Source organism: Chelonoidis abingdonii, chromosome 1 (genome assembly GCF_003597395.2).
Source record: "Chelonoidis abingdonii isolate Lonesome George chromosome 1, CheloAbing_2.0, whole genome shotgun sequence".
NCBI lineage: Eukaryota > Metazoa > Chordata > Testudines > Testudinidae > Chelonoidis > Chelonoidis abingdonii.
This window is the reverse complement of record NC_133769.1, coordinates 136,262,574-136,282,820: the sequence shown is the minus strand read 5'-3', so window position 1 is coordinate 136,282,820 and position 20,247 is coordinate 136,262,574. Positions and strand designations below refer to the sequence as shown.

Sequence of the window (20,247 nt, the reverse complement as noted above, 5' to 3'; positions counted from 1 at the left end):
TAGTAGTAAAGAGGGTTGTAGGATCAATAGTTAAAGTGTGCAACTTGCCAAGTATGTATTTTGTGTTCTGTTTAATCCCTAAGAAGTTATATCCTTCTAGTGTGCCAAAAAATACAAACACACAAACCTACAAGTTTACTACTGCCAAACTGATTTCTCTCTTAAAAATAGAACTGGGTATGCAAACAGGAAAAGGGAGAAATTAATTTAATGGACAAAAGATCAAGTCTGCAGACATCTTAAGAGCCAGCTGTTTGGGAAGATACAGTAATGGGGGGTGGGGGCACTAATTGCTGTAAACTGTACATTTTAAAAATATTTAAATTGCTAGACCATCATTTTTCTTACTGAATGTGCTTACATGTAAATCCCAGCCTTAATGTGACAGCTGTATCAATTATTTTTAAACACATATAAAGCTGTACAGCAATTAATTACACACACACACACACACACACACACACACACACACACACACACACACACACACACAGTTTGCCTTCACTATTGCATTTTCCCAAACAGAGGGCTCTTAAGGAGGTGTGTGCCTAGACCTGAATTTCAGTAGAAACTCCGTGCCTAATTCCCCTTGGGTCCTTTTGACGATCCCAGCTGGAAGGATTTGAATGCGCTTATAAGCGTGCTGCTCACCACTGTTCTTTGGAGAATATTCACCCCACAGCACAGAGCTTGCACAAGTCCCGAAGCCACACTTACAACTCATGTTTTAGGCTGAATTTTACTCACTGAGTACAGCAAGTCAAAATGGGGGAAGAATTCCTCTTTAGCTCACACTCTTTTTTTACCTCTAGCCTCTCAACAGTTCTGTTGGAATAAGGTGAGTGCATCACACATACACTCTTTCTCTCTCTGACCCTACCCCCGCCCCCCAACCTCTCCCCAGATCTGGTCATGTCAGATGTCTTTGGTTTAGTGCCCAGTCCAGTTGGTAGGCAGGCTCAGAGCATTCCTGATTGGGCCCTGCAGGTGAGACAGGTGGAGACCGCCTATTTTTGAAATCCCCTGGGGTTTAGTCATGAGCTAGAGCACCAAGCAGCTCAGCAGCATCAGGATTTAGGCAGGTTTGCACAGGCCACCTGCAGAAACTTAGGTGCATGGGGACTTCAAGTGTCTATAGGATTAGGCAGCAGCTGAAGGAGATTTGAGGATCACAGTGCTGCCTAACTGTTGGACTTGGAAGTGTAAGTCCCTTTGTGGATCTAGCTGTGACTTGCCCAAGTTCACAAAAGAAGTGTGTGGCAGAACCAGGAAGCTAGGATGAAAAAGCCCCGATTCTGACAGATGTTGGGAAAATGTATTCCAGATCGGGACCTTTAGCTCTTCACTAACCAGGGTAGACTGATTTATATGCAGAACCTACCTTCATACAACTCTCAGAAGCCAGGGATATCCTAGCCAACTGGGGAAGTGGTTAACTTATTATTTGGTGATGAAAGTGTTAGTTCTAGCAGGGATGTTTTCACTTGCCATTATTAAGGCTAAGATTTTGTCATGGTTGTTTTTTGTTAGTCATGGACAGGTCACAGTCAATAAACAAAAATTCACTGAAGCAGTGACCTGTCTGTGACTTTTCGTGCTGCAGCTCCATGGTTTCTCCTGCCATCTGGGTCACTGGGAGCAATGGGGTTCCCCCTCTGCCTGAGGGAGCTGAAAGCTGTAGGGGGGCCCCCCTCCATCACAGTGGCTGGGAGCTGCAGGGTCGCCATACTTCCCAAAGAGAAAATGAGACTCCCCCAGCCGCTCACTCGAGGTGTCCTCCCTCCCCCTGCATGAGGCTGTTTGGCTGGAACCCCAAGGAGGGCCATCTCAGGAGTCTGTCACCTGTCGCTGGAACCTTGCAGGGGACCCCCTGTCACTGTAACTCTGTCAGGACCCTGCTGGTTGCCAGCTCCTGGGGCTGAAGCAGAAAATGTCACGGAGAACTCTAGAAATCACAGATTCCATGACTTCCGCAACCTCTATGACATAAACATAGTTTTAGCCATTATACGTGCAAAAATGCAGAGAATATTGACTGCAACAACAAAAAATTGGAATTGCTAATAAGTTACATACATTTTAGGGATCATTCTTCTATTGTATTAGCAGTATGGGAGCTATCAGATTCATTTCACATTTTTCATTGACCCCTCTTTTATGCCCTCACTGAGAGGGTAACTTTATTCTGTGACAGGTAACCCAGAACTACATATATGTTAAGTAAGCCAGTTAATACTGGACATGCTGGGAGTGCCAGTTCTGTTGCCACCAAACAAACATATGTTTTAACAAAAATGGCAGCGAATTCCACCTCTCCTATTAACAACGCTTTACACTTTAGAATAGTGGAGGGGTTTCCCCTCTCCTTCTTTTGTAAGTCTCCCTTTATGAGTATGTAATCATTCCATCCATTTAAGTGTGTCTTGATCAGATCGTTTTTAGCAAGATAATCCCACACAGAAGTTTTTGCAGAAGCTGGGAAGGGCAACAGGAGATGGATCACTTGATTGTCTGTCTGTCTGTTCTGCTCAATCCCTCTGGGGCACCTGGCATTGGCCACTGTTGGAATACAGGATACTAGGCTAGATGGACCTTTGGTCTGACCCAGTATGGCCATTCTTATGTCTAACATATAGTTAGAATTATGCAAATAGGAATTCTGATCTAGCTTCCAGATAAGTAACACTCAAACTAGGCTCAGGATTACTTTTATATGCTTAATTTTTTTACCTGCCAGAGATAGGGCTGTATTTTTTTCACTCTTGATCTTTGTCTCTTATAGGAGCTGATGCAGCAGAATGCTATTGGTTATGTATTAAATGCAAGCAATACCTGTCCAAAACCTGACTTTATCCCAGAGTCACATTTCTTGAGAGTTCCTGTGAATGACAGCTTCTGCGAGAAAATTTTGCCTTGGTTAGACAAATCAGTTGATTTTATTGGTAAGAAGATGAGCTGAAATAGTTCTATGCTAATTATGTCATGTATTTTTTTAAAGCATTTTTATCCATTTTAATTCTTGGATTATTTTTTTTGCTAAGTGTCTCATTGTCTTTTATTATGAGAAAGTAAACAGAAGCACCTGATCTACCTTCCATATTGCAATTGTCATTTTATATACCACTCTTGTATCCCTACCCATACATCTCCTCTCTAAACTCAGCAGTCCCCAACCTTCAACTTCTGCTCCAGCTCAGGTCTCTCTGTCTCTAATTATGTTCTTGCCTATCTGTGAACCCCTTTCTTTTCTGCTATACTTATTTTGAGATAGAATGAGTAGATCTGAAAATGCTGCTCAGGCACCATCAACTTTATATAATTGCACAATAATATTTTCATTGTTTTTGTTCATTCTCTATGTATACTGACATTTGGCTTATGGGGGAGGGTGAGGGGAAGGAGCAGTGCTATGCACTGACTAGATGTTTTTATGGAGTTGACACAGAAGACTTTCTCCTGAGCGGTTACAGTTACATTGAAATGTTGTTAGGTTTTTTAATAGTTCAGTTGCATTTATCAGCATAAAAGGCAATGCCACATACAGGAACAAAATGACATGTATAAATATAAGTGTGCATGTGTGTTTAAAATTTATAAATATATGCAATCATTCTGCCATCAGAAAACGTTCGTTAGCTGGTGATCTTTGGAATAAGTAATGCTGTACCCTACCTACGTGGTCTCTCTGTTGGCTAGAAAACAGCCTGCCTCTCTCTATCACAGTAACAATTAAGAAAGGTACTTCTGCTGATAATTTGCAGAGGGGATTTTTAAGGTCTTAGAAGCAGTAAGAGCATCAGCACATACCATAGCAGTGCCATAAAAAGCGAAATAGAGTTAAGCGCCAATTGCAGATTCCTGCTGAACACACATGTAGCATTTCATGAATGTCATGTGGGAACAAAACTCTGCCATAATCTTTCTTAAAGGGACATAGGTGGGTCAAATTTGGCTTCAGATTTAGGATTTTTGTAAAAATAAGCTTATCCAAAAGATAAGAAACGTAACCACAGATTTTCTTCACAATTGGACAGAAGGCTTTAAACAAATAAACAATTTTATAAGGACTTAGCAACAGCATTGTAAGATTTTCATTCTCCAGCACAGATTAAAAGGACAGTTGACACCGACTTAACTTTTGCGTAAGTCTTAACCTAAATCATAGAATTCCCCTGGGTCACATACCCTGTGATGTAACGAAAATTTTTAAATCATTGCTCTAGGTATGAGTTTAGTATAAACGTAAATTTTGGCTTCAGCGGAAATGGAAAGATAAAAGTTTTGAGCTCCTCTCTTTTCTCTTCTCTTGTATCATCTTCTTCCTGATCCAAAACAAAGGTGTGGGTGTGGGTGTTTGTTTGTAACTATTACAGGTTTCCTTTATTTTATTTTATTTTTTAAAAATCTGCATGAAGAACTTGAACTATGATTAAGCTCCCATTGAGTTCATTAGGTGCAGGACAACAAAGCTACTGCTCCATCAGTCTTACTATTTTATTTTTATTTTTTTTTTTTTTTTTTTTTTTGAGGAGAGAGCATTGTGTTTTAGAGCAAGAGGGAGGAAGCCAAGAGAGCTGCACTTTCAGGTCCTGCTCTGAGCTTTGACACTGACACTGACCCACCACGTGAACTTGGTCAAATCATTTAATTTGTGTTACATTTTATTCATATATAAAATGGGAACAAATCCTTCCCAGTGAGTCCTTGTCAGGCTTATTATTTAGTGCATCATGAGATGGTTTCTGTAGTGCTGTAAGTATACAGTAATATTCTTAATACAAGAACAGATCCAACATGGGTACATGCAATGAAAGAGAGAGCATCAGTCATAACACTGATTTCTGCTTGAAGCTTCCATGGGATCTGGTATAAAGAGTGAACTGTATAGTTCTGTCATTTCAACAGGGAGGTATTAAATATTTCATCACCCTGTGCCATTGACTGTGACACTTTGTGATTTTTTCTTTTTATTGTACAGAGAAAGCAAAAGCCTCAAATGGGCGAGTTTTAGTGCACTGTTTAGCGGGGATCTCCCGCTCTGCCACAATTGCAATTGCATACATCATGAAGAGAATGGATATGTCCCTTGATGAAGCCTACAGGTAAGGATAGATTTTTCCTTTTAAATGAGCTTTTGTGCTTGTCAGCTTGAAACTTATTAACATTATTTCATGATGTACTCTTTCCTCTTCATCCAAGAATGCCAGAAGTTGCTCTTGCTTTAAATCTGGGCTTCCTGCAGACTCAGCCCTGCTGCTGTTTTGTAGGAAGTAAAAACCTAACATTGATGTAGACAGACACATGCATGAAGTGGAGCAGCAGGCTGCAACTTTTATTAAATTTTAATACAGTAGGGGCACTACCCACCCATCACCCATACTTTCCTATACCAGGCATTTAACTGGTTCCAGTGTGGGATTACAGGGCTTCTTACCATATAACTCATAACGTGGGGTGGCTTTCTTCAGCCGACGCCTCCTATCCCCTGCTCTGAGTCCTAGCCTCCCTACCCCACCCCCCACAAGGGGGACAGAGGCTGCAGCAGGCTAGGGACCTCAGCCTGCGAGGGTCACAAGGTCTTACCTATCACATGAGCCCAAGGCCGACTCCCAAAATTCCAGCTATTTTACTTGGGGGAACCATTCATTTTATTCTCTTAACTGCACTGGAAATGGGGCACAAGTTGCAACAAATAAACTCTACCTTGGTTAGGTGCTAAGCACACTGCTATTTAACCTACTGTGGCTTGAAGGTGTCACAAAGAAGGCAAAAAACTTCCTGGTCCTCTGCCAGTTGGTCCATAAGAGAGAAAATTCCTTCCTGATCTCCTAAACAGGTGATAGACCAAACAGGGTCTAGGCAATGAGCATATGTCAGACCAGGTTCCCATTTCTGCTTCGGGTGGGTAGGGTGAGCTACTGAAATGGAGCCAAAAGAGGCTCCATGGAGCCCCTGTGCTGAGCTAAATCCTGAGAGCTGGGGAATGGTGGCCAATCAGTACGTTTCTCCCCCAGCTGGCCAATGGGTGCCAGAGACCCCAGAGGGAGAAGCTACCTCTTGTCCCTCGGTGAGTTTCTCCCTCGCTCCTGAAACTGTCCCCCTTTCACCACTGGCCCCATCAAGTTCCTCCACCCATGGATGTGGGTGTGTGGCAGTTAGCTCCCAACTGCAGAATATAGTCTTGGCCTCTGCTCAGAGTAGGTAAGGGGTAGAATGTTAAATAATAGTAATAGCTAGGAAGAAATAGAATACACAGATGAGACCACATATAGGCCACCATCTAGTAGTCTGTGCCAATATAAGCCACAAAGAGAGAGGAGAGAAACCAGAATAGCAAATGTTGTTTATATAGTGTGTGCACTTTTTAAAATGCTAGATTGAATCTAATGATTTACCGGTGGTATTGGATGATGATCACAAATGGCTGTAGTGAAGGTCTTCTAGGAATTAAGTAAACTGAATGATGAATCATTTGTTGCCATTGAAGTCCGTCAATGATCATTCTGAAAATCTTTTGAAGTAACTGTTCTTTGGGCAGCCAAGGATTTTGTACAACAATTGAGCTATGTTTCACATGAGTCGGCAAGTTTGGAATCTAGCTTGACTGTGAATGCTTCGGGAAGGTTGAACACAGGCTTGTTACCACCATTTTTGTACTTCATTTGACAAACATTTTGTTCTCAATGCCGCAGAAAGCCAACCTGGCTTTCTTTTCATTCACTTCTGAGTACATTATTATCTGTAATGTGCACTATAAGCTCCCAAGAACATAATTTTGAACAACTGCTGCTGAGCTGGTAGACACACCTTGCAAATTACTACAGGTGTCACTGTGATGGGAAGAAGGGTATTTGAAAATCTGCCTGTGGGTAACTTCCATTTGAGTGGGAGAATTTCTTCTGGATCTAACCAATGTTTCATTAGAGAGGGGATAGAAACTCTAGTTTTTAAAGGCTGCTCTTTACAGAATGTGGGAGATGTATCATGTAAGATTTGAACACTGCACCTCCTCAGAACTTGTTAGGAACCTACTAATGCAAAGGAAGTTCCATTAGATATGGTGAAAGTGGTGCAAATGGGGGATGCTGATGAACAAACTAGGAATTAGACAGGACATAGACAAAAATACATGGTTTATATGCAGTGATTACCTGTTTTACAAGGCAGAATGAGATTCTGTGTTACAGTCACTTTAGGTTGGCAACACTGGGAGAAATTAAACTGGCATTGTATGCATGACGGAAGTCTAACACCTTTTCTAATGAGATTTCTCATTGGCTATAAGCACTCAGTCAATTGAAGGAGTGCTTTCTCCAAACTTTTGCAATGAATTCTAGCATGTCACTGTCAATCAAGTGTAAAACTTCTGTGCAGAGTTGTGGTAAAGGACTTTTTTTTTTTTTTAAACACAACTGTTTAGCGTTGTTTTGGTGCAAAGCTTTTAAAAATCTACAAAGGGCATATTTTATTTTCTGAATTAGTGAAAGGTAGAAGATAAACAACTATAAAATAACTTGTCTGAAACCTTAGATTTACATTTGTTACAAGTAAAGTCCAAGTAAAGGGTCAAAATATTTTCTGTAGTTTATTTTGCACATCTGACTACCGTATAAGGAGAAACAGCAAAAATGACTAAAATCAATCCATTTTGTCTGATTAAAGAAACAATTAACATGCTTGTAAAACCCCAAACTGGCATGTTGTCTTCTATATATGCAGAACTACTACATTTTCCTTAACTGACTGGTTTCAAGGTGGTAGTGTCCCTTTAAAAACAGCTTTGGGGGCCTCTAGCAGCACACAGGACAGAAGTGCCAACATGATGGAAAGAAGTTACTGGGTTAATCCAGCAGAGAGGAAAACAATTAGAACAAAGATGGTATGAAATCAGTCACTGAATTCCTGAATACATTAGAATGAATACTTCAAGTTCCTTGCTCAGGAGATTCTGAGCTGGAGAATAATCTGCAGGATGTACCATTTCTCCCAGCTGCCAGAGGATTCATGTGTGAGGGTGGTGTGTCAGCTGCCATTTTATGGTCATTGTCTGATCTTCCAATTCAAATTATTAATTATTATTTTGCCTATTTTCACTAGTCACAGGATTAGCACTGAAAGGGTTCGCATACGCTGTAATCAAAAGGTTCCAGGTCCTCTCCATGACTGGTAGCGGTGGCTACTGCAAACCAAACCAAAGGAGAAAAGCAGTCTCTTGTGTTTTTGTAGTTCGTTATTTCATGGTTCTATAACTTAGTTATATGGATTTTTCTGTTTTGGGCTGACTGGAACAGTTTCTTGTGGAGACCTTTTTTGTTTAGCTTTTTTAATATCGTAGTATATTTTGAGTGTTTTACTTTCCCACATGTGCATGTGTGTAAGAGAAAATGACTTTCCTCTAGAGTTCACCAATTTTTGATGGTTTTTGCTCCTCTTTTAATACTCTTCCTCACCCTATTTCCTAGACTTCCAGATTTTTGCCTTTCCCTGATGGGTTTTTATATTCTTCTCCCACCCAAATACATGATCACAGGGACAGATGCCTTTGCTGCCACTCCCACTTATACTGTCTTTTTGTGATTGCTCCTGCCATTTTGTTACTTGTGTTTTCATTCCTGGAAACACACAAGGGTGGGAGGGTGGGGTTGGACTCCTATGTTGGGACGTACATCGACAATGGTAACTGTTTACAGGCTGTAAAGAACAGGTAGTATTCATGGGCTACAATGCAAATCAAAACAAGTTGTCAAGAAGTAACTGTATATAACTTCAGAGGAAGTGTTTGCCTAAACTTCAATATTGAACCTCTGTTTACTTTTGGATTCTAATTTAGCAAATGTACTTTCTTAATGTTATATATTTTAAGTTCATCTGGTTCAATACTGGATGCTTAAATTTAAGCATGTACATAAATTCCATTGATTTCAATAGGATGTAAGGAGGAGTTTCAGTGCTTTACTGAACAGGCATGAAGCAAATTTTTACAAAATTGCCAGCCAAGGAACTGAGGGGAATCTATTTCTGAAAAATTCTGAAATGTTAACATAGCCCAACTGTGTTGCATTTTTAGATTTAATGATATAAAAGTCAATTAATTTTGAGTTGGCTGAAGACAGAAAGATTGATGTATCATAGAAACCAGTGGTCGTTGTTGCGCAAATTAGGCCCAACATATTGCAGAACAGGCTGACCCTGCCTACAAGAAGATAAAAACGGGATAGAGAGGTGGTCAGACAATGCTAATATTGGCAAGGGAAACTAATTTTAAAATATTGAGAGAAGGTTAAAGGTGATCTACCGGGGGGTGGGGGAGAATGAAGAACTCTTTTTTTTTCTTTTAATATACAAAGAAGGTCTGACAGGCTCTTAAAAAAAAATCCCAGCAAAACAGGGTATCCGGAACCAGAGAATCTGAAGTAAAAACTTGCACAGAATAACACCTTTATATATAGTGAGGAAGCAAAAATAAAGGCACCTTTCTCCCCCTCTTCTTCAAGAAGAGCTATGTAAAGTGTAAAAAGGGGAGAGAATATTTTGGGTTGTCTGGTTGCTTACGTTTGAGTTGTTCAATTCATTGCTGTCTAATTTAAATTTAATGTAATAATTGGAGATATACCTATCTCCTAGAACAGGAAGGGACCTTGAAAGATCATCAAGTCTAGTCCCCTGCCTTCACTAGCAGGACCAAGTTCTGATTTTTGCCCTAGATCCCTAAGTGGCCCCCTCAAGGATTGAACTCACAACCCTGGGTTTAGCAGGCCAATGCTCAAACCACTGAGCTATCCCTCCCTCCTCAAGCTATCCCTCCGAAAGTTTGCCGATCCTTGCTGTGGGCACTTAATTCTCTTAGTTGTAAAAGCTGGAATTTCCAAAGAGGNTTTTTTTTTTTTTTTTTTGAGGAGAGAGCATTGTGTTTTAGAGCAAGAGGGAGGAAGCCAAGAGAGCTGCACTTTCAGGTCCTGCTCTGAGCTTTGACACTGACACTGACCCACCACGTGAACTTGGTCAAATCATTTAATTTGTGTTACATTTTATTCATATATAAAATGGGAACAAATCCTTCCCAGTGAGTCCTTGTCAGGCTTATTATTTAGTGCATCATGAGATGGTTTCTGTAGTGCTGTAAGTATACAGTAATATTCTTAATACAAGAACAGATCCAACATGGGTACATGCAATGAAAGAGAGAGCATCAGTCATAACACTGATTTCTGCTTGAAGCTTCCATGGGATCTGGTATAAAGAGTGAACTGTATAGTTCTGTCATTTCAACAGGGAGGTATTAAATATTTCATCACCCTGTGCCATTGACTGTGACACTTTGTGATTTTTTCTTTTTATTGTACAGAGAAAGCAAAAGCCTCAAATGGGCGAGTTTTAGTGCACTGTTTAGCGGGGATCTCCCGCTCTGCCACAATTGCAATTGCATACATCATGAAGAGAATGGATATGTCCCTTGATGAAGCCTACAGGTAAGGATAGATTTTTCCTTTTAAATGAGCTTTTGTGCTTGTCAGCTTGAAACTTATTAACATTATTTCATGATGTACTCTTTCCTCTTCATCCAAGAATGCCAGAAGTTGCTCTTGCTTTAAATCTGGGCTTCCTGCAGACTCAGCCCTGCTGCTGTTTTGTAGGAAGTAAAAACCTAACATTGATGTAGACAGACACATGCATGAAGTGGAGCAGCAGGCTGCAACTTTTATTAAATTTTAATACAGTAGGGGCACTACCCACCCATCACCCATACTTTCCTATACCAGGCATTTAACTGGTTCCAGTGTGGGATTACAGGGCTTCTTACCATATAACTCATAACGTGGGGTGGCTTTCTTCAGCCGACGCCTCCTATCCCCTGCTCTGAGTCCTAGCCTCCCTACCCCACCCCCCACAAGGGGGACAGAGGCTGCAGCAGGCTAGGGACCTCAGCCTGCGAGGGTCACAAGGTCTTACCTATCACATGAGCCCAAGGCCGACTCCCAAAATTCCAGCTATTTTACTTGGGGGAACCATTCATTTTATTCTCTTAACTGCACTGGAAATGGGGCACAAGTTGCAACAAATAAACTCTACCTTGGTTAGGTGCTAAGCACACTGCTATTTAACCTACTGTGGCTTGAAGGTGTCACAAAGAAGGCAAAAAACTTCCTGGTCCTCTGCCAGTTGGTCCATAAGAGAGAAAATTCCTTCCTGATCTCCTAAACAGGTGATAGACCAAACAGGGTCTAGGCAATGAGCATATGTCAGACCAGGTTCCCATTTCTGCTTCGGGTGGGTAGGGTGAGCTACTGAAATGGAGCCAAAAGAGGCTCCATGGAGCCCCTGTGCTGAGCTAAATCCTGAGAGCTGGGGAATGGTGGCCAATCAGTACGTTTCTCCCCCAGCTGGCCAATGGGTGCCAGAGACCCCAGAGGGAGAAGCTACCTCTTGTCCCTCGGTGAGTTTCTCCCTCGCTCCTGAAACTGTCCCCCTTTCACCACTGGCCCCATCAAGTTCCTCCACCCATGGATGTGGGTGTGTGGCAGTTAGCTCCCAACTGCAGAATATAGTCTTGGCCTCTGCTCAGAGTAGGTAAGGGGTAGAATGTTAAATAATAGTAATAGCTAGGAAGAAATAGAATACACAGATGAGACCACATATAGGCCACCATCTAGTAGTCTGTGCCAATATAAGCCACAAAGAGAGAGGAGAGAAACCAGAATAGCAAATGTTGTTTATATAGTGTGTGCACTTTTTAAAATGCTAGATTGAATCTAATGATTTACCGGTGGTATTGGATGATGATCACAAATGGCTGTAGTGAAGGTCTTCTAGGAATTAAGTAAACTGAATGATGAATCATTTGTTGCCATTGAAGTCCGTCAATGATCATTCTGAAAATCTTTTGAAGTAACTGTTCTTTGGGCAGCCAAGGATTTTGTACAACAATTGAGCTATGTTTCACATGAGTCGGCAAGTTTGGAATCTAGCTTGACTGTGAATGCTTCGGGAAGGTTGAACACAGGCTTGTTACCACCATTTTTGTACTTCATTTGACAAACATTTTGTTCTCAATGCCGCAGAAAGCCAACCTGGCTTTCTTTTCATTCACTTCTGAGTACATTATTATCTGTAATGTGCACTATAAGCTCCCAAGAACATAATTTTGAACAACTGCTGCTGAGCTGGTAGACACACCTTGCAAATTACTACAGGTGTCACTGTGATGGGAAGAAGGGTATTTGAAAATCTGCCTGTGGGTAACTTCCATTTGAGTGGGAGAATTTCTTCTGGATCTAACCAATGTTTCATTAGAGAGGGGATAGAAACTCTAGTTTTTAAAGGCTGCTCTTTACAGAATGTGGGAGATGTATCATGTAAGATTTGAACACTGCACCTCCTCAGAACTTGTTAGGAACCTACTAATGCAAAGGAAGTTCCATTAGATATGGTGAAAGTGGTGCAAATGGGGGATGCTGATGAACAAACTAGGAATTAGACAGGACATAGACAAAAATACATGGTTTATATGCAGTGATTACCTGTTTTACAAGGCAGAATGAGATTCTGTGTTACAGTCACTTTAGGTTGGCAACACTGGGAGAAATTAAACTGGCATTGTATGCATGACGGAAGTCTAACACCTTTTCTAATGAGATTTCTCATTGGCTATAAGCACTCAGTCAATTGAAGGAGTGCTTTCTCCAAACTTTTGCAATGAATTCTAGCATGTCACTGTCAATCAAGTGTAAAACTTCTGTGCAGAGTTGTGGTAAAGGACTTTTTTTTTTTTTTAAACACAACTGTTTAGCGTTGTTTTGGTGCAAAGCTTTTAAAAATCTACAAAGGGCATATTTTATTTTCTGAATTAGTGAAAGGTAGAAGATAAACAACTATAAAATAACTTGTCTGAAACCTTAGATTTACATTTGTTACAAGTAAAGTCCAAGTAAAGGGTCAAAATATTTTCTGTAGTTTATTTTGCACATCTGACTACCGTATAAGGAGAAACAGCAAAAATGACTAAAATCAATCCATTTTGTCTGATTAAAGAAACAATTAACATGCTTGTAAAACCCCAAACTGGCATGTTGTCTTCTATATATGCAGAACTACTACATTTTCCTTAACTGACTGGTTTCAAGGTGGTAGTGTCCCTTTAAAAACAGCTTTGGGGGCCTCTAGCAGCACACAGGACAGAAGTGCCAACATGATGGAAAGAAGTTACTGGGTTAATCCAGCAGAGAGGAAAACAATTAGAACAAAGATGGTATGAAATCAGTCACTGAATTCCTGAATACATTAGAATGAATACTTCAAGTTCCTTGCTCAGGAGATTCTGAGCTGGAGAATAATCTGCAGGATGTACCATTTCTCCCAGCTGCCAGAGGATTCATGTGTGAGGGTGGTGTGTCAGCTGCCATTTTATGGTCATTGTCTGATCTTCCAATTCAAATTATTAATTATTATTTTGCCTATTTTCACTAGTCACAGGATTAGCACTGAAAGGGTTCGCATACGCTGTAATCAAAAGGTTCCAGGTCCTCTCCATGACTGGTAGCGGTGGCTACTGCAAACCAAACCAAAGGAGAAAAGCAGTCTCTTGTGTTTTTGTAGTTCGTTATTTCATGGTTCTATAACTTAGTTATATGGATTTTTCTGTTTTGGGCTGACTGGAACAGTTTCTTGTGGAGACCTTTTTTGTTTAGCTTTTTTAATATCGTAGTATATTTTGAGTGTTTTACTTTCCCACATGTGCATGTGTGTAAGAGAAAATGACTTTCCTCTAGAGTTCACCAATTTTTGATGGTTTTTGCTCCTCTTTTAATACTCTTCCTCACCCTATTTCCTAGACTTCCAGATTTTTGCCTTTCCCTGATGGGTTTTTATATTCTTCTCCCACCCAAATACATGATCACAGGGACAGATGCCTTTGCTGCCACTCCCACTTATACTGTCTTTTTGTGATTGCTCCTGCCATTTTGTTACTTGTGTTTTCATTCCTGGAAACACACAAGGGTGGGAGGGTGGGGTTGGACTCCTATGTTGGGACGTACATCGACAATGGTAACTGTTTACAGGCTGTAAAGAACAGGTAGTATTCATGGGCTACAATGCAAATCAAAACAAGTTGTCAAGAAGTAACTGTATATAACTTCAGAGGAAGTGTTTGCCTAAACTTCAATATTGAACCTCTGTTTACTTTTGGATTCTAATTTAGCAAATGTACTTTCTTAATGTTATATATTTTAAGTTCATCTGGTTCAATACTGGATGCTTAAATTTAAGCATGTACATAAATTCCATTGATTTCAATAGGATGTAAGGAGGAGTTTCAGTGCTTTACTGAACAGGCATGAAGCAAATTTTTACAAAATTGCCAGCCAAGGAACTGAGGGGAATCTATTTCTGAAAAATTCTGAAATGTTAACATAGCCCAACTGTGTTGCATTTTTAGATTTAATGATATAAAAGTCAATTAATTTTGAGTTGGCTGAAGACAGAAAGATTGATGTATCATAGAAACCAGTGGTCGTTGTTGCGCAAATTAGGCCCAACATATTGCAGAACAGGCTGACCCTGCCTACAAGAAGATAAAAACGGGATAGAGAGGTGGTCAGACAATGCTAATATTGGCAAGGGAAACTAATTTTAAAATATTGAGAGAAGGTTAAAGGTGATCTACCGGGGGGTGGGGGAGAATGAAGAACTCTTTTTTTTTCTTTTAATATACAAAGAAGGTCTGACAGGCTCTTAAAAAAAAATCCCAGCAAAACAGGGTATCCGGAACCAGAGAATCTGAAGTAAAAACTTGCACAGAATAACACCTTTATATATAGTGAGGAAGCAAAAATAAAGGCACCTTTCTCCCCCTCTTCTTCAAGAAGAGCTATGTAAAGTGTAAAAAGGGGAGAGAATATTTTGGGTTGTCTGGTTGCTTACGTTTGAGTTGTTCAATTCATTGCTGTCTAATTTAAATTTAATGTAATAATTGGAGATATACCTATCTCCTAGAACAGGAAGGGACCTTGAAAGATCATCAAGTCTAGTCCCCTGCCTTCACTAGCAGGACCAAGTTCTGATTTTTGCCCTAGATCCCTAAGTGGCCCCCTCAAGGATTGAACTCACAACCCTGGGTTTAGCAGGCCAATGCTCAAACCACTGAGCTATCCCTCCGTCGTTGCCTCTTCCATGCATCTATTAATGATTCTTCTTTGAACCTGACTCAAATATCTTAACAAGGATCAAGACACCCCAAGGACTGTAAGCCTCGTACTCTTAGTGGGAATATTAGTCACATTTTAAACAGTAGGGTTTTTAAATAATTCTTGTATTTTCTTTTTAGATTTGTGAAAGAAAAAAGGGCAACAATTTCTCCCAACTTCAATTTCCTGGGCCAGCTTCTGGATTTTGAGAAGAAGATTAAGAACCAGACGGGGCAGCCTGGGTCAATTAGCAAGCTGAAACGTTTGCATTTGGAAAAAAGCAGTGAGCATGGACTGGTCATTGAAAGTGGACAGAGCAGTGGCCTCTCCACTAATCAGCTTGGCACTAACTCTACCTCCAAGCCTGTGGAGCAGAAGCCAATGGACTCTGGAAGTCTGCCATGCTCGCACTTAACAGCATTTGAGGATAGCCCGCTGGTACAGGGCATAAATGGACTCCAGGTGTCCTCTGAGAAGGTAGAAGATAGCAACAGACTGAAGCGCTCCTTTTCTTTGGATATCAAATCTGTATCCTACTCAGCAAGCAGCAGCTGTGTGACCACATCGGTGCAGGGTTTTGCAGCGGCAGAGGACACTTTAAAGCAGTTGAATGTTTGTAGTATTCTAGATGGCGGCAACAAGCTGTGTCAGTTCTCTCCTGTCCAGGAAGTTTCAGAACAGACGCCAGAGACCAGCCCCGATAAAGAGGTGGCCAATCCTCCCAAAAAACCTCAAAATGCCTGGCAGCTGGACAGCCAGAGCAAGCGGCAGCACATGGGGAGGACCGGCAGCGGCAGCACAATTCAAAGGTCACTGTTGTACCCGCTGCATCGAAGTGGGAGCATGGAAGACAACTACAGAACAAACTTCCTGTTTGGTCTTTCCACCAGTCAGCAACATGTGGGAAAGTCTGCTGCTGGGCTGGGCCTGAAAGGCTGGCACTCTGACATTTTAGCTCCTCAGACATCCACCACATCCCTTACCAACAGCTGGTATTTTGCTACGGAATCCTCACACTTCTACTCGGCTTCTGCAATCTATGGGAGCAGCGCCACTTACTCTGCTTACAGTTGCAGCCAGTTGCCCACTGGCTGTGACCAGGCCAGCGCTGTGCGCAGGAGGCAGAAGCACAGTGACAGAGGTGACTCAAGGCGCAGCTGGCATGAGGAAAGCTCCTTTGAAAAGCAGTTTAAGCGAAGAAGCTGCCAGATGGAATTTGGGGAGAGCATCATGTCAGAAAACCGATCCCGAGAGGAACTGGGGAAAGTGGGCAGCCAGTCTAGCTTTTCGGGCAGCATGGAAATCATTGAGGTATCCTGAGAAATAGCAGACAATTGTGACACTGTAGCTGGCTTATTTTTCCCGTTGTTTAAAAGAATTCCCTGTAAATCTGAAATTTTTAAAAATCTGGGGCTTCAATGTGAAGGCAATGAATAGATTTATACCAGACATGACAAACTAAAATCTGCATGGGGGAGAGCCGCTGTATTTTTTTGTTTTGTTTTTTTTCTCTCCCTCCGGCTAAAGGTGGAAGGCCAGGTGTTTCAGAAGTTTTCCCTGACAGATGAAGCAATTATATGTGACAAATTGCACATCCTTTAAAGGAAGCTTTCTTAGTGACTGACAGGCCATCTCCCTGGTTCCACTGACACACACTACTCAAAATCACAAAAATGAATTCTAGCATCCCTTTTCAAACCCTCCCTTCCCCCCCAAATCAACAATGCACCCTAGCCCTGAGACTGAGCCAACTTCTGGAGAGAGATCCATTTCCTTAGGACACAGACTACTTATGAATCCAAACAAGTGGTGACTGATCACAGCAGGGCTGGGCTAAAAACAAAGCTCAGACAATGTAAATATTGATGTAACTATCATTCTAATGGACAGGTTTGAGGTGACTTGCCAGAAAGCTGCTTTAGAGCAAAATCATACCTCATAAAATAAAGCTTTCATGGCTACCCACTCTCTGGTAGTCAGTTTGCAAGCAGTGTGAATAGATGACTGGCCACACAGTGAGACTGATTAAAGCCGTCTACGCACAAGTTTCTCAGTTGGCTTAGAGACCAGTGGTAAAATTTAATCTTCTCAAATGTGCTCACTCCCCAGTTCATTTTAACACAAAACCAGACAGGGTTTTTTAGTGTGTGATTATGAAGTTGGCTTTGAGGTGTGGATCTGTCACCTCTAAACCTGATACTAAAGGAAGAACTGAATGCTGTAGCATGAATGGTGGATAATATTTAGGGCTATGTGCAAGAGATAAGTGGCTGGGTGCAAGTAGCACCATCCCTTTGTCTACTGCAAATTAATTGGTGAGGAGAGAGCAGGGTTTTTTTGTTTGTTTGTTTTTTTAAAGAAAATTGGTAAAAGCCTTGGATTTGTCCTCTACAAATGTAGCAACAGTATGAGAATTGCCCCATCTGTGCTTTCCCCTTTCCCGAAAGGGGAAGGCTTAGTCTCTACTTCCCACCTTTTAAAAAAAGGAAAAAGTAATTGTTTCCACATCCTTGCCCAAATTTTGAGGATTCGCACACACTTAGTCATGTACATATCCCTTCTTCAATCCTCAAACCTTGTCGGACCCACTAACTTCAGATGAGAAGTGGAGCAGTCTGTTAAGATAAAGTCTCAATCATCCAAGAGCGACAGAAGAGGTTCCACATTACTATCCTTCATGGGCTGGGGGTAGAAGATGGCATTTAAAGAAATAAGACGTAAAAAAAAAAAAAATTAAGACCAAGTGCTGGAGATAAAAGAATTTCCGATGACATGCTCTAAGCTAACCTGAGAATCTGGCCATTGCGGTTCTGTCTCTATCCCCACTGTAGGCCTTCTGTGTTACTACAACATAGTTTTGCTGATGGCGAGAGTTGTAAATCCTGCCACTGCTGCTTTTGTTGTTGCTGGCCAGTACCTGTTTCGGAGCCTTAACTACCTATTGGAGATTCCTGCTAGGGAAGATCTTGTCATATCCTTGCTGCCAGAGGGGACAGGGATAGGGCTTGTTCTTTTATTTTATTTTAATTTATTCTGAGAGGGAGAAAACCAGCTGCTTTCTCTCTCTAGCCTGTGATTCTTGTGGTACTCTGGCTGCCACTTCCCCCAGCCATTTTATATGCCTTGTTAGAGGATTATGGTATTAAAACAACAGATGATACGCAGGGGTCTAACCTGCTTCGTCATTCAGTCCAGTGTTGTGACAAAGATCACAAAGTGAAAATTCTCCAGATCCCTACAGTGTCCTGCAGTAGGTGTAGGGGAGGGGGAGATGTATAGGACCCACTGTTTGTACAGTTTCAGTGCAGGCAGCTGAAAATATAAAATACTTTATAATGATTAACTGCTTTTTAAAGCAGTTGGCTGAGGTTTTGTCAGTTAAGATCTGGTAGTCACTGAAGCCCTAGTACAAGTCAGCAGCTTGTTTTTGTTCTTTAAGAGTAGCTAGTTGGTGACTCAAATCTCAGGTTTTACTATATTGAGAAATGGACAGGATTGTGTCTCTTTCGTTGTGTTTATGGCTAGGATGTGACTTAAATGTCCTATGATGGACTTTTTTAAAACTACCACTGAGAGAAAGCTACAGAGTTGATTAACTTGATCCTAAAGCGTGCGAGACACACAGACTGCAACTGGAATGGTTGAATCCATAGACTGTTTGTTGTGTGTGTATGAAATGCAGGAAGGGAGGGTAGTTTGGGCAAGCATGTAGGTTGATGCCACAGAGCATATCAGATCTTGGCTAATCACTACCCATACTGCCACTTGTTTGATATAGCAAGTGAAAGTGATTGTTCAGCATACAAACAACACAATGTGTGTAACATACAGGATACATGTGATCCATTTATGAGATCTCATGTAAACCAGATTTCAGTTACAACCACTTTTTTTTTAAGTAACCATTTTAAATCAAATATTTCATAAGAACAGGGTTTGGAAAGTATTTTAAAGACATCCCTGCCAGCAGAAACAAAGCTAAGATCTTCCAGGCTTCTAATAGGAGATTTTTATTTTTTTTGTTTAAACCCTCTTTCTTGGCAACTGAAATCTGGTCTCATTGCAACTCCTGATAATTCCAAACATCCTCCCATCGACAGTTAAGTCATGCTGCAGGATCAGCAGTCTATTGGCTTGGGCTGTTGAGCAGATCACCATGGGAGAAAGAAGCCTTGGAGCCTGTCTAGTAGTGGTATCTCCTTAGCTCATTTCTGTACTCATATCCTGTACCTGAGAGATGCTAGAAAATGGGTTTAAGAAGTTTGGAAAGTGAGATGGAGGCTGGGGGGAGAAGTGTGTAAATGTTTAATCTGAATATAATGTTCTTTGGTGTATGGCAAGCTGTTTAAATGGTTCAAAGATGAGTTTCTCATCTTGATGTGTTATGAGCATTACTTGTATGTTATGATGAAATAAAATCAGAAGTGGTACCTGTTTCTATAGAATGGCTGTGAGACTTTTTCTGCAGTCAGCTGCAGAGCATGCACCTACCTGTCTGCATACAACACAGTTCCAGGCAACCAAGAGGTTGGATCTCCTGTATGCGTTGTGAACTTTGTCAGCAGCTGCTTCTGGTCATCTGCTTATTAGTTACAGAATGGGTAGCTTTGTTGAAGTGGAGGCAAATGAATGTTGAACTTTAACTGAGCTTAGTCACACCTGGCAGGCAGTAGTGATACTATATCTTCAATAATCATTTGGTAGCGTTGCCTGTTACTACACACCCTCTACCCATTAGAACAGCAAACGCTGTTGTATGCTTGTGTTAGCCTTTTAAACTGTCTGTTGTTGTTAAACACAATTGCCCAGTCGTACTTGCTTTACTAGGCAATAATCCAGTTCCCCAAGTGGATAGTCTGAGGCTTTGTAGAACAGCTGTGCTACTGGTCTTGCAGCAACTATTTCACTGTTTAAATTACCTAGGGGCCAAGGGAGTGCCTCATGTGCTATGCTCTCATGCTGCCCTTCCCCGAGTTTGTTTAGCATGACAGATAACGGCTTTGACTGATGCTGCATGTGCAGCTGTGTGCACACAGTGCCTTCTTGCTGCTGAGGGGGAGTGACA

At 41.3% G+C, this 20,247-nt stretch overlaps 1 protein-coding gene across 1 annotated transcript in view; it reads left to right on the top strand.

The window, feature by feature from the left end:
• Nucleotides 1-19,627, top strand: part of DUSP16 (dual specificity phosphatase 16) — a 111,298-nt gene extending 91,671 nt beyond the window's left edge. The window contains exons 5-7 of the mRNA XM_032803025.2: nt 2,783-2,942; nt 4,979-5,102; nt 15,323-19,627. Coding sequence (XP_032658916.1) covers nt 2,783-2,942; nt 4,979-5,102; nt 15,323-16,502 — 1,464 coding nt within the window. The 3' untranslated portion in view covers nt 16,503-19,627. The remainder of the gene's footprint in view (nt 1-2,782; nt 2,943-4,978; nt 5,103-15,322) is intronic.
• The last annotated feature ends 620 nt before the right edge of the window (nt 19,628-20,247 follow it).